Consider the following 25,657-nt stretch of genomic DNA (forward strand, 5'->3'; position numbering starts at 1 on the left):
CAGGGAACAGCGGCGACGGTTGCGCGGCGGCAGCGGACGACAGTGATGGCCGACGGCGATCGATGATGGGCGGCGCCAAGAAGCGACGCGGCTAGGCGGCGACCGAGGAAGACAGGAGGCGCAGCGGCGATGGTGGCGGTGAAGTGCGGCGGCGACGCAGCGACGTGCGACGGTGGGGGCAGCGGACGACCGACGATGGCCGGTGACCGGCGGGCGAAGGCACGAAGGCGGAGACCTGGCGATGGCCGACGGCGGGGAGCAGCGTTTAGCCGAAGGAGAGGAGGGGAGCGACGGCGTAGCGGTGAGGCGACCGAAACCGTTGGCTCGGCGGCGACGCACGGGAGCGGCGACAGCGAAAGGGAGCGAGCGGCGGCCAGGGAGGGGATTTTATGGTGGTGGCTGGCGCGTGCGGGAACGAGAGGAGATCGTGCGGGAAGGCAGGAGCGGCACCACGACGACGTGGCGACGGTGATGTCGGGCGGGGGGCCCAACGGCGACGGCTGGTGGCCTACGGCACCCGGCAACGGCGCGGGTAGCCCAACGGCAGCGGCGGACCGACAACGGCGGCGGAGCTCGGCGACCAAGCGGCAAGCACCGGTGATGCGTGGAGCGGTAGAGGCGACAACCGACAGGCAGCGATGGGGAGGCAAGCAGCGAGCGGCTAGCAGCGGCTGTGGCGAGCACCGGGAGAGAGAGGGAGGAGGGGGAGACAGAGGTGTCGGCCTCGGCTTGGCTCGACGACGGCGGCGATGAATACCGACGGCGTCGACGCTTGAGCACGGACCGGGAGGAAGAGAGGACGGGGAAGGAGGAGGAGGCGAAGGAGGCAACGTCCGCCGAGCGGCTCGTGCGACGGCAACGAAGGCCAACGGCGACGCGGTGATGATGTCAACGCGCGACCGACAACGGGTGGCGCGCGACGGCACCTGCGCACTCACGGGGACGCGTGGCGGCGGCCGAGAGGGAGAGGGAAAAGGGAGAAGGGAAGGGAGAGCGGGTGCTCACCGGCGACCGACGAAGACGACGGTGCGTGGCCGAGGAGGAGCGACGGCGTCTGCGCGACGACGGGCAACCGGCAAGGCGGCGGCTCGGGAGCGAGTGCGGCGGCGCGCGGCGATGGGGCTTTATAGGGAAGCTGGCGCCGGCTAGGGCGGGGAGGTGGTTAGCGGCGTGTCCGGGACGTGCGGGCGGCGGTTAGCGGTGCCAGAGAAAGAGGAGGGGTGGTTGCACCAGCGCGAGCGGGATGCGCGTGCGGACATGACAGTGCAGTGCACGGCGCGCGACAGCTCGGGCTCACGGCGCTCGCGGGCGGAGGGTGGCTGCCACGGTGCAAACCAGTAGCGCGACGGCGCGGGCGCGCGATCGGCGTCCAGCGGCAAGGCTGAGCGGCGGGCGAATGCAGAGGCAAGGACGCTGGCACGTGCGGCGAGCGCGCGGGCACAGCGAGCGAGGCAGCGCAACGCGGCGCAGCGGCAGGGAGGCACGCGCGGCGACAGCGACACGATGAGGTCCGGCGATGGATTCGGCGGCGGGATCGGGATCGGGTGGCGGCGGCATCAGTCGAAGGGGAAGAAAAAGGAGAGAGAGGGGAAGGGGATGCTCACCGGCGGCGCGAAGGACGGCAGCGAGTCGGCGTCAAGCGGGAATAGGTGATGATGTGGCCCCACGACGGCGACCGGCAGTGAGGCGCGAGCTCGACCGACGGCAGCGAGGCAATGGGCGTGTCCAACGTGACGAGCGACGGGTATTGGCGCGGCAGCAGCGCGAAGTGGCTACTGGCGACGGCGAGTCGTGCGGCAGCGAGGCTGCAGCCACGTCGCGGGCATAATCCGCGCGGCGAGCACGGCGGTGCGGGTGTGGGACGGCTACGCGGCTTGGACGCGGCGAGGCGCGCGGCGCGAGCGCGGCTCGGCGACAAGGTGGAGATTAGCACGACACGACGGCGCGGCAGAGACGCAGCTTACGCGTAGGTGCGTCTAGGCGATCGGGGCGTGGGAGCAAGGGCACGACGCGGCTAGCGGCGCACGACGCGGTGGCGACAGCCACGGCGAGGCGGCACAGCGAGACGGATGCGGGGAGGACGCGAAGGGCGGCGGCCGAGCGGCACACGGCCATGGCAGCGGCGAGATCGACGCGCGGCGCGGCTAGCGCGCGCGAGCGGGCAGACAGAGGAGGAAGATGGTGGCGGCGCAAAGCGGCTAGCGGCGGCCGAGGGGAAAAGCAGCGGCGGCCGAAGCGGCGTCGGGGAAAGGAGACGCGAGTGCGCCGGGAGGAAGGAGAGGGGAAAAGGTGGCGACGCCAAAGGGTGGCGCAAGCACGGCGTCGTCGAGGCGGAGGCGGTGACGCAGGTGGGCGGCGGCGCACGACAACCGGCGGCGAGATCGATCGGCGGCGGGGCGACGGTGGCGTGGCGGTGCTTGCGGAAAGAGACGGCGGCGGCGTGCAAGGAGAGGGGGTTTATAGGGGAGATGGCGCCGGCTAAGGCGGAGGCGGCGGTTGGGGAGGAGACCGAGTCGGTGACGGCCGGATTCGGCGGCGGCCGTTGCGGGCGCCGGGCGGAGTCCGGCTCGGCGAAGAGGAGGGCTCGGGCGCGACGGACTTCGGCGCGCGGGGCGCGAGTGCGGGAAGGAGGGGGAGGAAGCGGGTCAGGTGGCTGGCGCGGGCGAGCGGGAGAAGGCCGGCTCGGCTGGGCCGGCCTGGAGGGGGAGGTGGGTCGGCTCGGCTGGGCCGACCCGGGAAGGAAGAGGGAAAAAGGAAAAGGGAAAAGAAAAAGAGAGAGGAGGAAAATTGGACTTCGGCCTAATTTGGGAAAGGAAGGGAAAATGAAAGAAGGAGGGAAAAATGAAAAGAGAAAAAGAAAGGGAAAAAGAAAAAGAAAAGAAAAAGGAAGGATGAAAAAAAGAAATTGTCTCCAATTTTATCGATTTTTATTAAGTTTATTATACCAAATTTTATTGACTGCAATTCAAATATAAATCTTGTTAATAATTTAAAATGCTTTCGGGACATTTTAGAACATTCCGAAAAGCTTCCAATTGATTAAATTAATTTATTACACTGAGTTTCCCCTGAACTTTAATTTAACAAATTATTTTTAATACATTATTTAATTAATTCTTAGCTTAGGTAAAACTTAGGACGTGACATAAACCACCAGTAGAAGAAATTTCAAAATTGAATCTTTTCACCACGCCATTTATACTAGCGTGGCCAACTGAAGTAGCCACGCCAGGTCAACTGGCATGGTAGACGTGCACCCCTGTGGTGGTTAGCGGGTGGACTGGTCAATTGGGAGGTGACGTAGAAGAGCTGACAAGGCGCATCTGCCACGACCAGCTCTTTGGCGATGCAAAGTTAAACAAACCTACTTTGTTGTTTTTTTTTTCTTGAAAAAGAGGTGTGTCATGATCTTGATGTATTTCGTATTAAGCTTTTGGCCTTCGTGGCTTGGCCAGTGATTCTCATGTATTCTTAATTTGAGTTAATTCTTATTGTGTACTTAGGGGTAGAAACAGTCATAGAAATTTCAGATCTACCGTCTATTGTTTTTAGTATTACCAATCAAAGGAAATGGATATGGTTTTGGCGGAAACGATAAAACGAAAATGATATTAGAAATTGTTTTTGCTATACACCGGTAAAATCCAAAACCTAACTACTCAACCATGATTCCTCCTCTCACAGGGCAGTATGATTTATAATTTTATATATTTAGACAAAATTTTGGAATAAGATGAAGGGTAAAATATAAATCAAAAAGTGGGAGTATTTTATTTACGAAGGTTCATCCGCCAGCCGCTTCTTCTTGAGGCGCTCAAGCTCCAAAATCTCACCCGGCCTCCTGCCGAGTTGCTCCCTGGCAGAAGACGCCGCCGTCTGCTGATTTCCGTCTATTTCGCACGTTATTACGTAGCTGCAGTACGGCGGTATGGGAGATCGCCACAGGAGCGCGTTGAAGCGCGGCGTATCCACGCCGGGGACCACGCGGCCGGCGACCAAGTCCTGCGTCGTCACTGTCGGAAGCTGCGAATCCGGCGTCGTCGCCGCCAGCTTGCGGTAGTCGTAGAAGAGGCAGTGCGGAGCGTCCATGGACGGCCTGAGAATGAACAGGCCGTTCTTCTCCCGGGAGTGCTCGCGGACACCGTGGGCGTCGCCGAGCTGTAGCTCCGGGAAGCGTGATCCTCTTGACCATGATTCCACAACCCAGACGACGCGCGCGACACGGCGCCACGAGCGCAGGGTCATGTCAGCGCGCAGGAGCATGGCGGCCGAGTTCACGGCGGTGAACGGGGACGCGTGACGTCACAGATCCCCGCGAAGATCTCGGCGGCTATGGCGACCATCTCCGGGCGATCCTCCGGGTCGGCGCCGCCGAACGCGAGGGCGCGGAAGAAGTACCAGAGCTCGGGCCGCCGCAACCTGGCCAGTGTGACCGGCCGCGGCGCCGTGCCCAGGCGCGTCGCGTGCTCCGCCTTCCTGCAGATGATGACCACCTTGCTGTCCCCGCTCTCCCGGCGAACGGACGAACAGAGCCGCCTCCATGGCTCCTCTTCGACATCGCCAACGAGGTCGACCACGACTAGCGACCTTGCGCTAGGATCGATGCCGAGGCTCCGGTGCTCGTCATCGTGGTCGCCGGCCGCCATCAGATCGTCGCTGCTGAGACGGAGGATCTTGGCGAAGTATTGCCTCACCCGCTCATGGATGCAGACGTGTTCGACCAACGTTCGCTTCCCGACCTCCCGACCGCCGACGACGGGGAGGACGCCCGGATTTGGATCACCGGCCAACGAGCAAGCTGGACGTAGCAGGAAGTCGATGATCTGCTCCATCTCCATCTGCCGGCCAAACATGCACCGCTCCATGAACAGGTAGGCGCTATACGGCTGCCGGGTCAGGCGAGGGCAGCCGCCCAGGAGCACGACGAGCTCCTTCGCGTCGCTCAGCGCGGCCTCGAGACTCGCCATGACCGTGCCATCGCCGCCGCCGCCACCCAAGGAATCAGACGAGCTGAGCAGGAGGAGCGACTGGCGGAGGAAACGGTGACGACGGCCCGCCGCGGCGGCCCGTATCCTCAGCGCGTCGAGCGCGTGCGCTGCCCGGCACATCTCCCACCTCAGATTCCTGAGCTGCAGCAGCATGGTCAGGCTGGTGACCTGCCGCCCCTCAGCCTCGTCCAGGACGACGCGCGCTCGCTGCAGCGCTCGCTGCAGCCTGGCGCCATCGGCCGCGGCGGGCTCCTGGCGCTCGCTGATGAGGAAGGAGAGCAGCCGGCCGACGAGGTCGGTGGCCACCGCCGAGAGCAGAACCTCCATTTGCAGCCGCCGAGAGCAGAACATCCGTGTCTCTCTTAATTAAACGTTCGACTCCGTTAATATTTTAATATGTTTGACGATCGTCTTATTTAAAAAAATATTAAATAAGTAAAACTATATATATATACATAAAAATATATTTAATAATACATGAAATGATATAAAAAATAATTAATAATTATGTAATTTTTTTATAAGACGAACGGTCAAATGTGTATAAAAAGGTCAGTGGTGTCAAAGCGGTGTCAAACGTTTGTGTTTGTCGTATAGTTCGCAAAAGATTTGTGACTGTTCTCACAGTTCAAGTGGTATATTTTCTAAAACTTTTTTTTTCTATTTAGAGCGCGAATGAAATAATCCAATCACGTTGGTTGGGTTCTTAGGGAAGACCAAGATAAAATATGAAAACCATCTGACTTTTTATAGCTGCAAGTATCTTACGGTATAAACAATAGAATCAACTTCTATTAAATTAAAATTTTACTTTAAAAATATGAGAAGATCAATTTCAAATATAATTTTTTTTGTAAAAAAGAATCTTTAGCACTTTGACAAGCATGCTCACGAAGTTCAGAAATAATCCATCCTTTGTCTTGGTAAAGTATTCACGTGCCAAAATTTTCTTACGCAACTCTTATAACGCTGATGTGTGATACGAGTAAATCTAGATCGATATGACTTCCATTCAGTTAAATCAAATGGTTTAGAGATTGTTCATTTGTTCATAAGAGTTTTGTAAGAATTTTTGAAGTAGTATAGCAGCCTTCATTTATCTCTTCTAACTAAATTGTCCCCCTCTATTTACCTTCTTACAACTATTGACGGTAGAATGATTCTTTTATTTATATTACAACTCGTAAATTAATTAATTAATGTGTTTGAACGTTTTTAAAGGTTCTTAAGTAAGTCTCTTTTTCCGCCAAATGTATCAATGACGAGTCAGCCAGAAGAAAAAAAAGAAAAATGAGCATCGTTTTCGGTCTCTCTAGCTCGAAGTTTCTTCTGAGGCCGTTTTCTTTGCAAGCGTAGAGTCGTAGGGACGAAATGCGTTGTGTCAAGACGTATACTGACCGGCATGTGATTTGACTATTCAGTTTTACTCCGGATATAGTAGTATTACCTAACGTAGATTGTAAAAAAATTTTACAAAAACATCACGTTAAAACTTTAAACACACATTTGAAATATTAAACATAGTCTAATTATAAAACAAATTTCAGATTCCGCCTAAAAACCGTGAGACGAATCTTTTGAGCCTAATTAATCCGTCATTAGCGTATGTTGGTCACTATAGCAATTATGGCTAATAACGTATTAATTAGGCTCAAAAGATTCGTCTCACGATTTCTCACATAACTGTGCAATTAGTTTTTCGTTTTATCTACGTTTAATACTCTATTTAGGTGTTCAAAGATTCGATGTGATGTTTTTAGAAAATTTTTAGAACTAAACAGCCCTAAGTGAATACTGTATATAATAGTGTAGACCGTACGTACGTACCAATATACAATATTATTAATTTGTCATACATTTCACGTTGTTTTATAGCACGTACCTATGTGTTAAATGCTTCCTTCGTCCTAAAATAAATTATTTTTTTACTCTTTATCTTTAATTTTTAACTCTTCGTCTTATTTAATTTTTTTTTGCGATTGATTTTTTTATTAGATGATAAATCATGAATAGTACTTTACGTGTGACTAATTTTTTTCTAATTTTCTAAAATTTTTTCAAATAAGGCGAATGGTCAAATGTTGGACACGGAAACCGGAGAATTTGTTTTTTTATAGAGAGTAAGGCCTTGTTTAGTTTCCAAAATTTTTTTTCTAAAAACATCATATCGAATTTTTGGACACCTAAATAAAGTATTAAGCATAGATGAACCAAAAAACTAATTACGCAGTTATATAAGATATCTTGAGACGAATCTTTTGAGCCTAATTAGTCCATGATTAGCTATAAGTGCTACAGTAACCAATATATGCTAGATTAATTAGGCTCAAAAGATTCGTCTTACGGTTTCTAGGCTAGCCGTGAAATTCGTTTTTTTATTCGTGTCCAAAAACCCTTTCCAACATTCGGTCAAACATTTAATGTGACACTTCTCCTAAAAGTTTTCTCGATCTAGAGACCCCTAAGATGAGCCCGTCGTGAATAACAAATCAAATCATTCAACACCGTCCGCGCGCGAGCACTAGCTTTCAAGGCCCCAGCTCAGCTAGCTAGTTAGCTCCCAACCTCGACGACGATCTAAAAAGATTGTTTAGATCGAGAAAATTTTTTTGGAAGAAATGCCACGTCAAATGTTTGATTGGATGTCGGAAGAGATTTTCGGATACGAATGAAAAAACGAATTTCACGGCTAGCCTAGAAACCGTGAGACGAATCTTTTGAGTCTAATTAATCTGTCATTAGCACGTGTTGGTTACTGTAGCACTTATGGCTAATCATGGACTAATTAGGCTTAAAAGATTCATCTCGAGATTTTTTCTGTAACTGTGCAATTAATTTTTTGATTTATTTATATTTAATGCTTTATTTAGGTGTCTAAAAATTCAATGTGATATTTTTGGAAAAAAAATTTAAGAACTAAACAAGGCCTAAACTCGGGGAGGTAAATCAAGCCCCATGCTCTTCGGCTGCCGTCGCTCTCTTTTTTTCTATACGTTGTTGCCGCTGCTCTAGCCTTCTCCATACATTATCCGGTCATATATATATATGGTGGCGTGAATGAATGGGAGCACGACGACGACGTACGACGGTGGGGCCTGGCCGGCCGGGGCATGGTCGGGTCGACGAAGCGGCGGAGGTGTGACTTTCCCTGAAGCCCAGCGCGGATCCCTGCTTTGCCTGCCCCAAGGTCGTTTCTGGCCTACGGAGGCTAGAAGGCTACACGCTCTGTTAAAAAAAACAAATTCTTCGGTTTCCGTGTCAAATGTTTGACCATCTGTCTTATTTAAAAAATTAAAAAAAAATTAATCACACATAAAATACTACTTATAATTTATCATCTAATAAAAACAAAAATATCAATCATAAAAAAAATTAAATAAAACGAAGAGTCAAAAATTAAAGATAAAAAATGAAAAATTGATTTATTTTGGGACGGAGAACGTACTCTCAGCCCCGTCCGTCATCATATCTCAGCTCTCTCCTCCACCACGAACGTTTCATGCTCATACCACCCGTCATATATGCATGCCCGTGGTACATGCAGCTAGTGTACGTACGTCCTGGCTTGGAACCCTAGCTAGGGCTGTTAGGCTACATAGAGTTATCATCCATCTGGTTCCTATCTAGCTAAACAACCATGTAACAACTTGAGTAATTAATTATTGTTGATAGTTTGTTCATCCACGCCCGTGGGGCGCTTCCCGGCCGGCTATATAAACATGCAGGTGCACATCAGGCAAAGTGTACGTGGTGTTTCCTTTCATTAATACATGCCCCCTCGCTGTGATTACCCTAAGCTGATGTGTTTGGCCGCGATCCAAGTTAGCATTGGCCATTAGTCAAATCAAAGCACGTAAAACTAGAAAAAACCATTAGTATATGATTAATTGAGTATTACCTTTTACAAACTTAAAAAATATATTAATTTAATTTTTTAAAAAAATTTAATTTTGAAAAAAAATACCCCAAGATAAACCGTTCGGGAAATGTGTGTACGGAAAACAATGAAAACGTTTTGGTGTATTGTCACTTGCCAACGCAGCCTTTATATTCATATTCATGCATGTGAAGAACACTGGAACATGATGGAAGTCATAGATCGTCTTGTTCCTTCGAAGTTCGTTGAGCTCATCGAAGATGACCTACGACCATATGCTATATTAGTCGATTAATTTGTGTGCCTAGCTGGCGTGGATGCATGTCGAAGCTAGCGCATCTTGGGCTCCATCGTTTCTAAAAGTAAATGCTGAAAAATAAACTACGATGAAACTCAAAAGCAACTTTAAAGTTGAGTTCTAAATTCAAATTTTCACTGTTGCTGGTAAGGTTTGGATGGTTTCCACCTCAATTTGCCACAAGGTTTTTTTTTTTTGTTTTTTGGTAAAGTGTGACATACCACACGCTTGTGTGGACAACAATTTGTTGGCAAAGTGACCAGTTTATGGTAAAAAAACGGAATCGATCTATGATAGGTGGTCTGCCGGCTAAAAAAGTGTGACCTAACTTAATTGGGACATAAATCAAACACTAGTCTTAGTCGGATAAAATTGGTTGCCATAAGTTGAACAAAGCTTGACACTGAACTAAACACGCCCGACATTACATGAGTAATTAGGGGTGATCGTTTGGTTTTTTTAAAAAAAAAGTCAAACCGCATATTTGTAAATAAAAAATAATTTATAAATAAAACTTTTATATACATATTCTTAACGATCTAAAAGTAAAGGATAAAAATTAAACTTTGTGAAAAATTCTTAAAATTAACTCCATATTTAAAGTTAAAATTTCAAATTTTGATTTATAAACATAAATATAAGCGAAAAGATAGGGGGTGGGAGTTACTTGCACAAGCTTATCAGTGAATTGAATCGCACTGCTAGAGTTTGTAACCATAGAATTGTTTAACCGATTAGAGTGGTAAACTAGGTTAAGACTTTATTCTTTCAACTATGATTTTCGGAGTTTGAGTGAGGAGGATAATTTGCGCGCCCCAACAACTACTTGCATTTTACTTGTATTATGGTTACGTGCCCCTAAGACAAAGGCTACCCATACTTTGCTACGGATTAAAGTAATTATATATGTGCTATTATTTCTACTTAATATTCTATACAACTATGTAGACTTGGTGGGGTGAATGGCAGAAGCAGTGGCATCACCATTATATTCTTTAAAAGAATTATAGATATATCCTTTATAAAAAAATAAGATTAGAAACATGTGTGTGGCACGTGAGCCAGCGAAGCTCTGAGCATAAAGGTGTTCATCGTTTTGTTTAAGAAAAACGAAATGACATATTAAAAAAATTATGAGTAATTTTTATATACATATTCTTAGTGATCTAAAAGCAAAGATTAAAAAATAAAATACGATGAAAATTTAAATTTTGGCTTATAAGTATAAACATAAGCGAAAAGATGAGGCTAAAAGTTTTTGATATTTCAGTCGACACAAATTTTTCAATATCAAGTTGAAAGCTCTGAGTTGGATGTATTGAGATTTTGATCAGATAGATTTGCAGTTCAGTTGAAAGTATTGAGCAGAAAAGGTCTCAAGACGTAGTGTATCAGTAACTTTGTTTGTTCTGAAAGGGCATTACGTCATTGTAGCCCTTGTATATGATCTAAAACTAGGGGGAATTTAATTTTTTTGTCACTCTTGCGAATGTTTATGAAAGATTTGTCACTAGGCTCACTTGTTATAGACTCATGTGGATCCACATAGACAATGAGTGATGCATCTGTTTTGATCACTCGTAAAGTGGCAAAACGTTAAATTTCCCTAAAACTGGTGTTGACAGACACCAAGAAAACATAATGAAGCAAAATTCTGGCCACCTAAAAAGATTTTATTTTTTAAAGAAAAACCAGGAATCATCTTATTACTTTTTAAAAAAATTAAACCATGAAATGAATTGGTTCTTGATGTCTTTCAAAATAAATTATACTCTATGCATTGTTGTTTACTGTTTTTTCTAATCAATCTAATTGCCTGTTTAGGGGCCAAAATTTAAATTTTTAATCTTAAATTTGTAGTTGATTTTAGAGTTTTTTCATCATAGTTTACTTTTTAGTCTTGGATTTTAGATTGTCAAGAACACATATATAAAAGTTTTATTCGCTAATTTTTTTAAATATACTGTTTGGCTTTTTTTCTTATAAAATAAAAAAGATGACCCCGTCTTTGGTAGTAGTATAGACCTGCGTTCAGGCCCAGCTTTAAAATTTAGGCCCGAACTTAGAGCATTCCCAACAGCTCATTCAAATTCCATTATCCATATCGTCATTTGGATGACTATACAAAATAAATTATATATTCATATCAGTTACCACTCCAATAGAATATTTATATTACATCATTCATATATATTTTATTAACATATTATAATCATCTCCTTTGATGTTGTTATTGCTCTCTTCTCTTGTGATAGGGTCTTAGATATAGAGGGAGGAGAGAGACATCTATATTTGGAGTTTCACTTTCAATATCAGATGATGCTCTATTTTTTTATGATGAGATAGATGACCTACTGAAACCTTTTTTTTCCTTATATCATCTATTTTCGGGTTGGATAGTAGGATAGATGATTTGTTGACTTGGTTTGCTCTTAAGGCTACTTTAAAATGTAGGCTTCAGAAAATAGAGAAATTACAAAAAAAAAGCCTAATTTGACAAAAATGCAAAGGTAAAATAGATGATTTTAAAATATAGAAAAATATACATAGACACTTGAATAAACCTTAAGGAAAAAACACAGAAATCAGTTAAGAGGGATAGACTCTAGATTTTTTTTATTTTTAAAACCTTTTTAAGAAATAATTTAATTACTAAACCTTCAGGGAAAATATTCTCACCACATGAACCTTTTAGCCACGCCACCGATATTGGCATAGCCAAATGGCTTGCCACGCCATTATCGGTGGCGTGGCAGCATTGTCTTGTCACGCCACTGACAGTGGCGTGGCAAGACTGTCACGCCACGCGACGCCGAAAAGGTTGCGTGGCAGCGTTGTCTTGTCACGTCATTGTTGGTGGCGTGGCCAAATGATTCAGATTTGAAAATATTTTTCCCAGAGGTTTAGTAATAAAATTATTTCTTAAAAATGTTTAAAAAATAAAAAAATTTCTAGACTCTAAGGATATTTTTAAAGAGGGTGAAGCTCTTTTCCTTAAAATCTAGCTATATGCATTAAGCTATTCCTTAGTAATTGCATAGGCTTTGAAAACTCCAATCCATTGTTTCAGAAGGCTAAATATACATTTTGCCTATAGAATTTGAATTCCACAACATTCCTTCACAAATCACTTATTTAAAATGAGTACTTGTATTTTGCGCCCCAAAATCTAAAAATGTTCAAAAAATGATTTCGCTAAAGATATGTCATGTGATTTGCCCTAAAATTGAACTTTGTTTTGGTTGTATGATGTGTGTGCCGTGATTTGTGCTAGTGGGGGGAGGGGGTTTGACAGCATCACGTCTCTACAAGGATTCAATCGTGTGACCATTGCCTTCAGAAACCTTTTCCACTAAGCTACGAGTGTTTTATGTATTCATATAAAACTTACAGGACAACTTAGTTAGTTTAGTTGCATCATAATTACATGTTAGTTTCAATGTAGTTACACTATATTTCTACTATAGTTGCATTCGTATGATCTTAGCGAAATATCTATAGGGTGGGAAAAAAAGACTGAGACTGAGAAATTTATTCTCAAGAGTTGAAACATCGAATTTATTTTAGTTAATTTGGTTAGTTGGCTCGGCTAACCAAGAAGGCCGAACAATCCAGAGTTGACATAATAAGCCAAATAGGTCCATTACCTATAAACAAAATGGTAGAGTAAAGTAGTAACACTAGACTCCGTTATCAACTCATCCCCATCTACCAAGCATTGTATTGCCATCTACACCTTTAGACAACTACATTGACATGTTTTCTCGATCGCCGCCATCTGCCCTGCGTAACTGCCACCCATGATGACGCATCACCCCCTTTGCTCTAGCCTCCTCCAGATCGTGCCTCCTTCGCTCTAGCTGGTGACCACGCCTCCTTCATCCAATTGATGATAGGAATTGCACCTCCAGATCTATCTAGCGGTCGTTGGCCACACCACCTCCTCCCTTCTTGATAACGACTAACAGGCAATAGCCGCACCTTTTCCATCCAACTAAAAAGACCGAGACCGAATTACTTGGTCTTCATGTCTTTCTTAGGACCGATCAATCTTAAGTTCCTAATAACCAAAATTTACTGGTAGAGCGAAGAGCGAGACCAAATTAGTATGACTGAATATTCCCACCCTTAGATATTTAGGCAGTACGTAAGAAAAACCAAGGTTGGGCCGCACTCGGGCTTATCACTTTTGTCTCACCAAAGGTTCAAGCCCGGCCCTACCCGGCCCGGCCCGGCATTTGAGTAGGTCTCCCTCTTCTCTCGAATCCCATGGAACGGGCACGCCCAGTCGCCCACGGTCTCCACACCACCCTTTGAAAAAGAGAGGAGAGAGAGAGAGAGGAGGGCACAAGAATTTCTCCACTCCCACCACCACAGCAGCCAACCGAGAGATTCCCAGCAATGTCCGACGAGGCCAGGCGCGTTGCCGGGGGCGGCGCGGCGTCGCTGGCGGCGCTGAGGGCCTCCTCCGACGTCCTCGACCGCAAGCCGGCCGCCGCGGGCTCCCCTCCGCCGGGCGCCGCCGCCGCCGCCACGGCGGGCCACAAGATCCAGCTCAAGAGCGCCGACATGAAGGAGGAGATGCGCCAGGAGGCCTTCGACATCGCCCGCGTCGTCAGTACTCGATCCCCCCCACCCCCACCCCCTGCTGCCGATTTGGTTCCCCGCGCTGCTCGCTGGTGGTGGATGATTGTTTCGGTTGGGGAAAATGATTTTTGTTTGCTTTTGGCTAGGCGTTCGAGAAGCACACCATGGAGAAGGACATCGCGGAGTACATCAAGAAGGAGTTCGACAAGAACCACGGCCCTACCTGGCACTGCATCGTCGGTCGCAACTTCGGTAAATGCTCTCGCCTCCCCTTCTTGCTGCTGGAAATAGCTCTGCTCCGGCATCATGTCATGTCGTGTGGTGGCTCGTGCCTAGTCCTCTTGTGTTGATTGGGTACCTGCCGCGCAATTCCATGCGTGCTACGACCTACAGGGTAGCGTACAATAGAATTCGATATGAGTTTGGTCGATAATGACAAAGGAACAGACCTTGTGAAATCTCTCCCCTTGTTTTTTTTTGGGTAAAGGCAAGCGGAGTTAGCACTTAGGACATGCTACAGTTGTGTGATTCCTGGATTAAAGGGTTCAAATTCGATTTCTATTTTATTTATTTAACAATATAAGTAATTAAGTATTGCTCTAAGCTTGACTCGGTCCGTTTGTCAACAGATTAGCGCATGGTAGTCAACTTATTGTGTTTTTTCAGCTCACAGTTTTCGAATTCATGTTCTACTTTTTCTGTATATAAAACTAAGCTGGAGTAAATTGCACCTGGTTCCTTTGTTTATTAAGTTGTTAATCAATAACATGTGCTTCGCTATTCTGTAGTCATTAGGCTTAGATCCACAATTCAAAGATAGTATGCCATGTTATGTGCACAAACCGACTCGGCATGCCATGTCATCAGAAAAGTCAAGTGCCATATTATGTCACATAATAACATATCATCTGAAAGGTTTACACTGCATATCCCATTATAGAAAATGTTTAGAGATCTCTGATGCAACTAGCTTGGCCACATTGTGAACTTGAATTTAGGATAGGTGAACAAGGTTCAATACCATATCCAAGAAGTACATTCAGTCTCAGCCATACTCTATCACCCTTCCACACATTTATTGTAATTTCTTTATTACACTTGAGTGGGTCCTTAAAACAAATTCCATAGCATTTCAGTTCTGCTTCGTAGTTCATCCCTCTAAGCATTAGTATTCTTCTTTTTTCCCCTGTAGTTGCACATTTGACCCTTGCAGTACTTCTTTCAGTTCTAGCTTGGGTTTATTCAATATGTTAAATAATGCCAAACAATTATGGCAACCAGAAATTTTCAAGATTGTTCAAGTGTTCAATGAATCCTTGGACTGTCCTGTATCATAACATCATGCAAATCAAATTTGCTATACTATGAAAGGAAATAAACAGAACAGTTCTGTGATACGCTGATAGTCTGATACAAACCTGTGAATAGGTATTGCAAATCTATAATAGTTGCACTGGCACGGTATAATAGTGTTGTTACTATATCTTAACCATGTCTCTTGTGCAAACTAGTTCCTTTTCTTGTACTCCCCCTGTTTCAAAATATAGGACGTATTTTGTTTCATTAGGACAATGGTTTGACCAAAGATTACTCTATTAATATATCAGTTATGTAACACAAAACTACAATCATAAGAAAGTGGAGTACTTTCGAATACAGATATTATATATCAATTTTGTGTCATAAAAATTATATCCTAATAAAGTAATCTTTGGTCGAGCCCTTGTCCTAACGAAACAAAATACACCCTTTATTTTGACATGGGAGTATTATGTTTTCCCTCTTTTTTGTCCCCTGTTATTCTAAACTGTAAGAGTAATTTGACTTTCCTTTTTCTAATGAAAAGATATATGGACCAAGAAGGTAAGTAGGTAACTATGAGACTATACCACTGAATGTTGACCTTTGTTGGCTTTCCTCACACCCTGAAAAGGGCTAGGTGTCATGAAAATGTTGGCTTTCCTCACACCCTGAAAAGGGCTAGGTGTCATGAAAATGTTGGACTTTAATCTTGCAATTGCTTCGGTTAATCTAACATTTCCATTTATATTTGTTTTAGTTCTAATCTCATATGTACCAATGTACACATGATGCCCTTATTGGCATGAACATGATAATAGTTGTCTAATCTCAAACTGATGCTGATTAAATGATCTTGTATTTGAAGATGCCACACCGGTTTAATTTCACAAGCTGTGGTAGTTTTCAGGTGTTTCTAATTGCCTCCACTAACATGAGAGAAATGCTACCTTCCATTGCTTCTCAGAGTCTAGTAGGAAGTTAAACTTTTTCCTCTGTAAATTGGATTTGTTATATGGAAGAGAGTTAGCATCCAGCCATCCATAGACACCATGGGTGGAATTGTTCATAGTATTTTATCTTTTGTCCTTGGTTGACACTTATCTGCTACCTTGTTTGCTATTATATTACATACATACCATTTTTTAACCACGGATAGCTTTAGTCTCTGCCAACTATTTAGATGGGTCTCAACTTCTCAAGGCTTGTGTGACACAGTACCCGTGTAACTAGCCCAGCCTTACTGTAGGTTCTCTGTTATGGATCAGTTTCATTTGTATTGCATAATCTAAGGAAAAAGGGAAAAAAAAAGCGGTGACTTAGTTTCTCTGGCTCATGATCCAAAGGGTTAGCCTCCAAAGCTTGTATGATCTGCTGAAATTCATTGACCACCTCTGTGCTTGCTTGGTAATGAAAAATCAAGATGAAAAGCACTATGATTGAATTGGATGCAATATTCAACCTACTCCTTTGGTTGGTTTAGGGGAGATATGACAATGGGAGTTGTGCTTTCTCAGCTTGATTGGAAAAACCTAACTGCTGAAATTGTAGAACAATTAACTTAAACTGAGGTTAATTCTCCATTTGCCTCCTATCGCTATTATCTCAGGCTCTCAGCATACTATGAGCTGTCACCAGTAGGTTAGTCATTAGTGGTGTGCTCAGGTATTTAATGTTGTTATTTTTGGTCTGTTGATTACTGAAATGATCGCCAAATATAAATGGGTACTCTATTTCTCTAAGATGCTCTTGTATGCATCCCAAAAGGTCAAAATATCCTTGATCTGAAAGGCTGAAACAGTTCCATTTCGCTGGTTACATAATCTACTTGACTACCTCACAACTATAGTGATAAATTTATGCCCTTTTTTTTTCCCATTCAATGCATATTGAATGTTATGCCCTACAATTTCACATATCCCTTTTTTGCCTAGTGCAGGGTCCTACGTGACGCACGAGACGAACTACTTTGTGTATTTTTATATCGATTCTAAAGCCGTCTTGCTATTCAAATCTGGGTGATTGGCGCAGCTGGCATCCCCTGTGCTCTCTATCCTTTATGCCCCTTTCCTCTGCGTTGTCTGCAACCAAAGCTGGAAGCCTGGGATTCTGAGAGCCTGCAGCATGCCGATGTTATTAGCCGCGGATCTTTTCCGTGTTCCAGCAATGTGAGATTAGATTGTGTGTCTATTTTACGTCTGATACATCTAGGTGGTGTCCTGACATTGCCCTATTGTAATCTGATTGCCAGAAAACTCAGACAAAAGGTTGTCATCGACAAGGTAAAACTTGTGATGATCTGCTTATATTATGACTGTCTGAGTGTCTGGTATACAGGTTTTCATTCTCTGGCCACAGGGTCGCAGAAATTTCAGTGGTTTCCATGAATGATATCCTATATATTGCATACATATGATTTGTCTCTACGGTTAGGTTCCAAAAAGGAAAAAATATATTGCATCATGTGAAATTCTACATGACCATCATGGGAAATTTGACAGAGTAATCCCCGTAAAAAAACATACTCTACGGTTGTTTATGTTTGACGCATTTGATTTTTTAAACCAATTTTTTACCACTCATTTTATTAAATAACTATTAAAAATATGTAATTATTATTTATTTTGTTATGCTTTATTTTATTATTAAATATATTTTAAGCATAACTTATATTTTTATATTTACATATTTTTTGATAAGATGAATTATTAAACATATGGTAAATTTTAATGGTGTCAAACATAAAAACATTGTGAGTTTAAATTATTATTGATGGATTCCTATAATAAATCCATGTCATTACTAAATGTTTAGTTAAACTTGATCATGTGTGTAATTATGGATACCAGAAACTCAGCTTGGTGGGTGAATAACAACCTGAGTAAATTATTGATATCAGAAACTCATGTGTGTAATCATGTGCGCAAATGACAACCTGTCACTAGAGAGCTGGGATGCCCTGCAGTAGCATCTAGGGGTGAACAGTACGATAAATTTGTACTATTTTTTAATACCGTTGGATTAGAAATAGATGGACTATTGCTATACTACAGTAATTATACAGTAAAACACTGTTGTCACAGTACTTGCGTCACTGTTGATAAAATTTTATTTACAACTCACCTAAACAGTGACTCTGTATTATAGCAGAATATCCGGACCCGTCACTAGAGGCCCTAGACCTTGGATCCTTTTCGACGGTGATATCGTGCAGACCATAGTAGTACCTATCCTCTAGGGAATTGAGCCCCACGGCCCTACGTGCTACCCCCTACCCCTACCCCTACCCCTACGGCCGGCCAGTTTGCTTGCCCCTGTCGCCGTCGTGGCCTGCCCAACAAGATGGCCGTCCTCGTCGCCGCCGCCGCCGGTGATTACGGGTGTTCGTTTCTCGGGGCTAAAACATCGGATGTTTTATATAAATTGTAAACATAGTCTATAAATAAAACTCATCCATAATTTTGAACTAATTCACGAGACGAATCTAATGAGCCTAACTAATTCAAATGATTTGATTTGATTAGTGTATGTGATGCTACAGTAACTATTTGCTAATTATGGATTAATTAGGCTCAAAAAATTCGTCTCACGGATTAGCTCTCATTTATGAAATTAGTTTTTTAATTAGTATATGTTTAATACTTCAAATTAGTGTCTAGACATTTAATGTGATATAGGGCTAAAAAATTTAGTCCCATCTAAACCCCTGTGCCGCACAGAAAACGCAAAGCTTTGTCCGTGTGTTCCTTGTTTAACAAAGTTTTTTCTTATTTTTTTAAAGTTATCTAATAGTATAAATATGAACTAAATATTATGAAGTTTTGCGGAGGTAAACATGAACTTCCTTTTAAAAGATCTATTTTCGCGCGTACATATCAGAGACGGCTAAAGAATACTTTTTAAAAAAATATAAAGTTTAACAAATCATATTTCTAAAACATATTTTTAACTTGAAGTCAGTAGATTTTACTATGTATACTATTAAATAGTTAAACAACTGAATAATATTTTATTCAAACACCGTGATTACTAGGGAGGCATTGTTGGGTTTTATTTGAAAAAACCAAATATGATATTTATAAATAAAAATAAATTATATAGGTATACACGTTCGTACTTAATATAAAAAAATAAAAATACCTACCAGCATATCCTATATTAACTCTAATTTTAAAAGTAAAAGTTCTAAATTTTTGGCTTTATAGCCGAAAAGACGATACGTCCTCCATCCAGTTCATGTATGGCGACAGCTCGACCAAACTTGCCCACCTTATCTCGTGAGCCGTGATGGCCCCCACGTGCTCCACCTCTCCACCGTCCACGTGTCCAGATCAATGGGCCACAAAGAGAGTGCGAGCGATCAGCGTGGCATGACTCGAGGCCCACACCGTACTACTACACACGGACCGCACTGATTTGTGACGACGGCGAGAGTAGACTGACCCCAGCTGGGCTGAACAAGAACGAGTTGAAGTTCGCCGCTCCAAATATCCCACATGTCGTATTTGAGTTGTGTTTAGGTGCGGAAATAAAAATTTTTAAGTGTTGCATGAGATGTTCGAATGGATGTAGGATGTTGGTTGAAGTATCTGGACACAAATAATAAAACGAATGTCACGGCTCAGTTGGATACTATAAGACGAATTTTTTTAAATCTAATTAAATCATCATTAGTATAATTGGTTACCGTGATTAATTAGGTTTAAAAGATTCGTCTCACGATTGCTCACAAAATTATATAATTAATTTTTCTGTTTCATCTATGTTTAATAATTTTTTGTTTTATCTATATTTAATATTGAGCAAATTATATAATTAATTTTTCTGTTTCATCTGTGTTTAATAATTTTTTGTTTTATCTATATTTAATATTCTATTTAGATGTGATGCTGATAGGTGAACATTTTTAGAAACTAAAGAAGGCCTGAAGATGATTGCGACTTCGAAGCTTGCAATGACACTATCCATCGGTTGCAATGATCATCTTTTGCACCTGAATTATGACTAATCATGATTAGTGTAGTACTTATAATTAACCATGAACTAATTATGCTTACAAAGATCTAATATCTGTATAATTAATTTTTTATTGCTATGTTAAATTCGATGCGACGGTTTTAGAGAAAATTCAAATCCATCGCATGTCCGGATTCAGATGCATCGTTTGACGCACAGTAATTCAAACGGATTTGGCAGAAATTCGACGTGAAAGCGGTTGAAATCGAAGGGAAAATCAAACTGCTTTATTAGTAGCACTTGTTCTTCCGTTACGACCAAACCGTCACAAGTCACAACACTAGGCGTGGTGAAAGAAAGAAAAGAAAAAGAAAATATAAGTAGTTAAGTGAGGTCTCTGCTCGCTGTGACATGAGGTGTGCAAGAACTCCATGGAGCAGAGAGCATCCAGCTCACACGCGGGGAGGACGAGATGGTATATTGAGATCGCCGGCGGCGCACGGAGATGATGCGTCGTGTTCAGGTGCAAGGAGGAAGCAGCCGGCGTCCGAGCGATCGAGAGGCGGGGGGGCGCCAGGGTATAGATGGGCGTCGCCGGCCGGAGACGGCGACTGAAGCGCCGCTCGCGCTCACGCGCGGGCGTAGCTGCGGGCGAGGTGGGCGGCGCGGAGGTCGGCGGCGTCGACGCCGCCGGCCCAATTGGAGGGGCGGTAGTGGCCCGTCACCGGGTCGGGCACCCACGACACCTCCCCCCGCGCCATCGCCGCCGCCGCGGCGGCCGGCCCTTCCTTCCCCTGCATCCCGGCGCCCGTACCCTCCGCCGCCGCCGCCGCCGCGGCGCGCCTCATCATCGCCCCGGACGCCGCCGACGCCGCGTAGCCCCTGGCCACCACCACCCTCGCCGCGACCGCGCGCGCAGCGGAGCCTGCGGAGAGAGCGAGAGCCATTCCGGATCGAACCTCTCCGGAACGCACCACCACCACGGTTGGACGGCTGGTGGCGCTCTGCTCCTCCTCTCCGCCGGCTAGCTCCGACGATCCGTGTGAGCTCTTCTTGTGTGTGTGAGGGGAGGAAGAGGGGCGGCGATGGCCGCGCATTTAAAGAGGCGAGACGCGCTTTTTTTTTCTTTCTTTTTTACTTTTATGAGAAAAAAAATCACGGAGCCACGCGGCGAAGGAATTCGGCGGGCGGCACGTGATGGCGCGGGCGAAACGTCGCCGCGGGTTCCGCTTGTCGGCTCGCGTCGGCGAGATATTATTTAAAGATCAGAATTAACATCCCGTTATACAATTTATATACACTTAATTTTGATTAACGGATGCAGTGTATATTGGCAGTCACTATTTTAATTGATTTATGTTGCATACTTCTAACCGTATATAAGTCGTAAAATAGGAGTATATGTATAGCAATACCCTTTAAAGATCTGTCACTAGGAGATCATTCTCAAAAATTAATCCATCTCATTGTAATAAATATAAAGTATAATAAGAAAAATAGTGAGTGATAAATTATTAAACTCGTTGCAGTGATAAATAGTTAAATGTCTCGATTTTTAGGCTTATCTGGTCGGTGATGTAGAGTGAGTATGTTTTTCAACTGCTAAATAATATATTTTATATTAAAGCTTCATGTATAGTTGTTTCTAAAAAGGATAAATTTATTTTTAAATTTTAATAATTAATACTTAATTAATCGATATTAATTATGTTTCTTATTTTACGTCAGACTAATTGTCTAATCAAAACCCCACTTAAAACACGGTGACTCGAACTGATGGTAAGTATGCCTGTCTCTTTTTTTTTTCAATTTGCATTTTTTAATAGAACGATAGGTTTGCGATCTTCTTTTCTTTTACCATTTTTTTAAGAAGGATAAGATGAGTCGTGTTTGGGGGTTTTGTTTTTATATTTCCCTCGGAGAGGAGCCGTGTTTGGATTGTGAGAGGGGAATTGAAGTTGGATTGCTCTTGTTCGTTTTGGGTAGGTATGAGGTGTTTAGTGTGTCTATTTTAGGTAAGGAGTGACATGCGCAATGAAAAACAAAAATAATCCATTGGCTCGCCGTTTGCGTATAATGGCCGAAGCGGCTCCATTACGATAACATAACAAATACTATGTATACAATTTGGCCACTCTAAATACATCCATATAAGAGGACACTTAAATTCAAAATTTTAACCTTAAATTTAAAGTTAATTTAGTGTTTTTACTGTAGTTTTATCTGCATTAGCTTTTTAAATTACTAAAAATATGTATATATAAATTTATTTATAAATTATTTTCCGTTTACAAAACTGTTACCCAGAAATTCATCACTTCGATCGGACAAACCGGGCCGGCGCCGATGCATCTGGACAGGGCGCATCCGGCCCCCTTGCCGCGCCGAACGGCACCACCAAACAACACACACACCAAAAAATAGTAGAGAGAAAAGCGAACGACGAAAAGAAAAGAAAAGAAAGGCGCCGCGGCGGGTATCTTTTGGTTGCCATCCAAAAGACAATAAGAACATTAGGTAGAATAATATATGCGTTCCTCTGTTGACGCCAACATCACTGGGATCATTACAATCATGCACAACCCGGCAAAAATCGTGTGCATTCCAGCCAACGTTCAAGCACAAAGGCTCACCTCGATATTTCTCAAATAGTAATATTCGAACAGGATGGGGGTGATTGTTTGGGTGATTAAGGGAAAAATACTAAATTACAAACGAAAAATAATTTATTAATACAAATTTTATATACATATTCTTAACGATATAAAGCTAAGTCTGGAATATAAACTACTATAAAAAAACTCAAAATATACAATAAATTTAGGGTTAAAAATATAAATTTAGATAATTCGTACCAGTAAAAGTTAAAAAGATGGGGTTGCATGAGAACTGACTGCTGCTACCAATTTCGCTTGCGTGTTTAGGCCCCCTTATTTGAGGAAAGACCATACCATTTTTGTTGGATTTTAATTTTAAGAGGAACTTTTTCATACGTCCCTTTGAGACAAAGGATTGTATCATATGAAATCTTACAAAAATTGTATGACACGGTACAATCCACACAGTTTTGAAGGAAATTAAACATAAGTTCAACTCTCCATCTCTTCTCAAATTTATATGTATTTTCATGTGGTCCAGTCAATCGATAATTCCTGTACAATTTAAACAGTTAAAGCGGTGATTGTCTAGCTTTTTCAACGACATTTGTAAATAAAAAATAATTTATCAATAAAACTTTTATATACATGTTTTTAACGACGTCAATGCTAGAAAATAAATTATGACAAAAAACCCCTAAAATTTACTTTAAATATAAGGTTGAAAATTTAAAATTTAACTTATAAGCGTAAGAAAAAGCGAAAATATAGGGCTATAAGGGAAATTGAGAAACCGTTTCAAGGGAGCGTACAAAAACCAAGTTACTGATAATTTCGTACATAAATCAGACATGTTGGGGGTGAAACAGCATTTCTTTGTCCCATTGGAGTGGCATTCTACAGCACAAAACCCACTTTATTCAACAGGAACAAGTTTATCGATGCCATGATTACTGAAATGAAAATTCCCTGCCTGACATTTTTTTCTTTCCAAATTGGCCTGAGATTCAGAACAGGACCGCGGAAACTCTAATCAAGATCTATGTTTTTTCAAGAAGACTTACAACAGCTTGACTCCAGCTTCTCTTACCTGGTCTATAACAGCCTTCACTTTCCCGTGGTACTTCTGCTCTCTCTTCATGTGGATGGACACTGCAGGTATGCCCTTCTGCAGCAGCCGCTCGCCGAGCAGCTTCCCGATCTTGGCAGCGGCGGCGACGTCGCGAGTCGACTCCATGTTCGGCCTCAGCAGCTTCTCCTGTGAGCTCGCAGAACATGCAACCGTCGCTGTTGGGGTGTGAATGACCTGGGCAGATACATACTTGTTTGAGAAATGCATCCTCAGCAGATATGGCTTCAGAAACCGCGTGATCCTAGCTGCCCTTTCTGGTGGAGGAATCACCATAGTTGCTGGAAATCCCTGCAGCAAGATAACAAGTGAGAAAGAGGACAATATTATACAAGTTCTCGAAAACAACAAGAAGAGAACAGAAGAGAATATAGCGTTACCACGATTTTTGCAAATCAATTTGAATCGTAATGTGATACTCGAAACCAGGACAGAAACAATACAGTAAAAAGAAACAATTTTCACTCACGCCATGTCTCGTAGCGAGCTAGTCGAGGATGCATAGGAGATACGCATACAGGTGCTCAAAGCAAGAGAACAGAAGCACTGCAACATTACTGTGATTTTCAAAAGCAATTTGAATTGTAAGCTGAAATTCAGACCAGTAAAGTGAAAAGGAACAGGAGTGCTTTTTTTTAGGCATTGCTAATCGAGGATAAATAGGTATGCAATCCTGAATCATCACACGAGTAAGTATTATAAATTTCTAATCAGCAACGCATTGCATATTCATTTGAGTGGATATATTGCATCGGCAACTTATGCTAACAAAAGATCAGCAAACTGCATCTACTCCACCATGGCGTTATTATCCAGGATAGTACGAAGGCTACGAACTATGAGTTTAAGCCTGCATCGACGCAATAAATAAACAGGTTTGAGCATGTAGATTCAGGGTTTAGAACCCATTTCGCGAGCACCAAACTTTGTGGTGAAGAAACTGCTTCTATTATCTCTAAAGGTCAAGGCAAAGAGAGGAGCTTCCAGATCTAGAAGAAGAGCTACAGTTAAGGCGGAGGGGGAGGAAAGGCGTGGGTGGAGAGAGGGTGAGCAGTGCTGTGTACGGATGCTCACCGGCAAGGATGGAGGCGGCGGCGGCGGCAGCGGCAGCAGAGGCAGGACGCCGGCGCCCCCCTGCTCGAGGGATGGAAAGGAGATCGGCGCTGCTCGGCGGCGGCGGCGGTGGGCAAACTCGCGAGAGAGACGACGGGGGAGTGGGGGGCGAGGGGAACGGGAGATCGACTAGGCTAGGGCTAGGTGAATTTTTTATTTTATTTTTAAAAATATTTACGGACTTATATTTCTATTAAAAAATTTGAAATTCTAACCTCGCGCTCAACTAAAAAGCAATGATGTTATAATTACAATAAATTTTAATAAAATTATAGTTTCGTATATATTTTTAAAAATAAAATAAAAAATAAAAAGTTCGGGCTAGGGCTGAAGGATTAATGGGCCAAATATAGTGGGCCGTTCCGGTGAACATGTAATGGGCTTTTTCCTACGTATCTCGGTCTGTCACAGAGAAATTGAGGATATGCCACGCAAGTAGGAGCGGCTTCGGTAAAATGTCGCCTTAGCAAATGCGCGCAACATTATTGGAAATACATGCACATATTTTTCTAGGATTTTTCGATCATGCTATTTATTAGAACATGGCTAATAATATAGCCAACAAGCTGGCTATAAGACTTTTTTACTCTTCTTATAGCCCACTCATATAATGGTTAGCTCTTTATTTTTAATGCAGAACTTACATGTCTATCTCACATGCTGTCTTAATTCTTGTGCCTGAGCTGGCTATAAGCTTATAGCCAGCTTCTCCTCTCTCTTCTCCCTTCTCTCTTATAGCCTGCTATTATACTTGCTCTTAGTTGGTGTATATGGAAAAGCTGGTGTACATAGTTGCTTAAATGTTCTGCACGA

The 25,657-nt window shown here is 43.4% G+C and overlaps 4 protein-coding genes across 5 annotated transcripts; 1 reads left to right on the forward strand and 3 right to left on the reverse strand.

Moving 5' to 3' along the window:
• Positions 1-4,274: 4,274 nt before the first annotated feature.
• On the reverse strand, positions 4,275-5,315 carry LOC102716084. The gene has a single exon (XM_006645660.2). The coding sequence runs from the start codon at positions 5,313-5,315 to the stop codon at positions 4,275-4,277; it is 1,041 nt and encodes a 346-aa protein (XP_006645723.2).
• An 8,132-nt stretch (positions 5,316-13,447) lies between these two features.
• Positions 13,448-17,473, forward strand: LOC102720745 (dynein light chain 1, cytoplasmic). Its single transcript, XM_006643947.3, has 3 exons — positions 13,448-13,777; positions 13,897-14,002; positions 16,989-17,473. Exons 1-3 carry the CDS (start codon positions 13,565-13,567, stop codon positions 17,069-17,071), a joined length of 402 nt encoding a protein of 133 aa, XP_006644010.3. The 5' UTR covers positions 13,448-13,564; the 3' UTR covers positions 17,072-17,473.
• A 3,071-nt stretch (positions 17,474-20,544) lies between these two features.
• LOC121054444 (protein SENESCENCE-ASSOCIATED GENE 21, mitochondrial-like) lies at positions 20,545-21,089 on the reverse strand. The gene has a single exon (XM_040524128.1). The coding sequence runs from the start codon at positions 20,950-20,952 to the stop codon at positions 20,635-20,637; it is 318 nt and encodes a 105-aa protein (XP_040380062.1). The 5' UTR covers positions 20,953-21,089; the 3' UTR covers positions 20,545-20,634.
• Positions 21,090-23,473: 2,384 nt separating this feature from the next.
• Positions 23,474-24,976, reverse strand: LOC102721026 (50S ribosomal protein L18). Of its 2 annotated transcripts, none has more exons than XM_006643948.2 (2): positions 24,806-24,976; positions 23,474-24,022 (listed from the first exon to the last, which is right to left on the reverse strand). In XM_006643948.2, exon 2 carries the CDS (start codon positions 24,005-24,007, stop codon positions 23,663-23,665), a length of 345 nt encoding a protein of 114 aa, XP_006644011.1. In that variant the 5' UTR covers positions 24,008-24,022; positions 24,806-24,976; the 3' UTR covers positions 23,474-23,662. The 2 variants fall into 2 exon arrangements, with proteins under 2 accessions (XP_006644011.1, XP_015695774.1); XM_015840288.1 differs by lacking the exon at positions 24,806-24,976 and adding an exon at positions 24,201-24,288.
• Positions 24,977-25,657: the final 681 nt, after the last annotated feature.

Source organism: Oryza brachyantha, chromosome 1 (genome assembly GCF_000231095.2).
Source record: "Oryza brachyantha chromosome 1, ObraRS2, whole genome shotgun sequence".
In the NCBI taxonomy this organism is placed as follows: domain Eukaryota; kingdom Viridiplantae; phylum Streptophyta; class Magnoliopsida; order Poales; family Poaceae; genus Oryza; species Oryza brachyantha.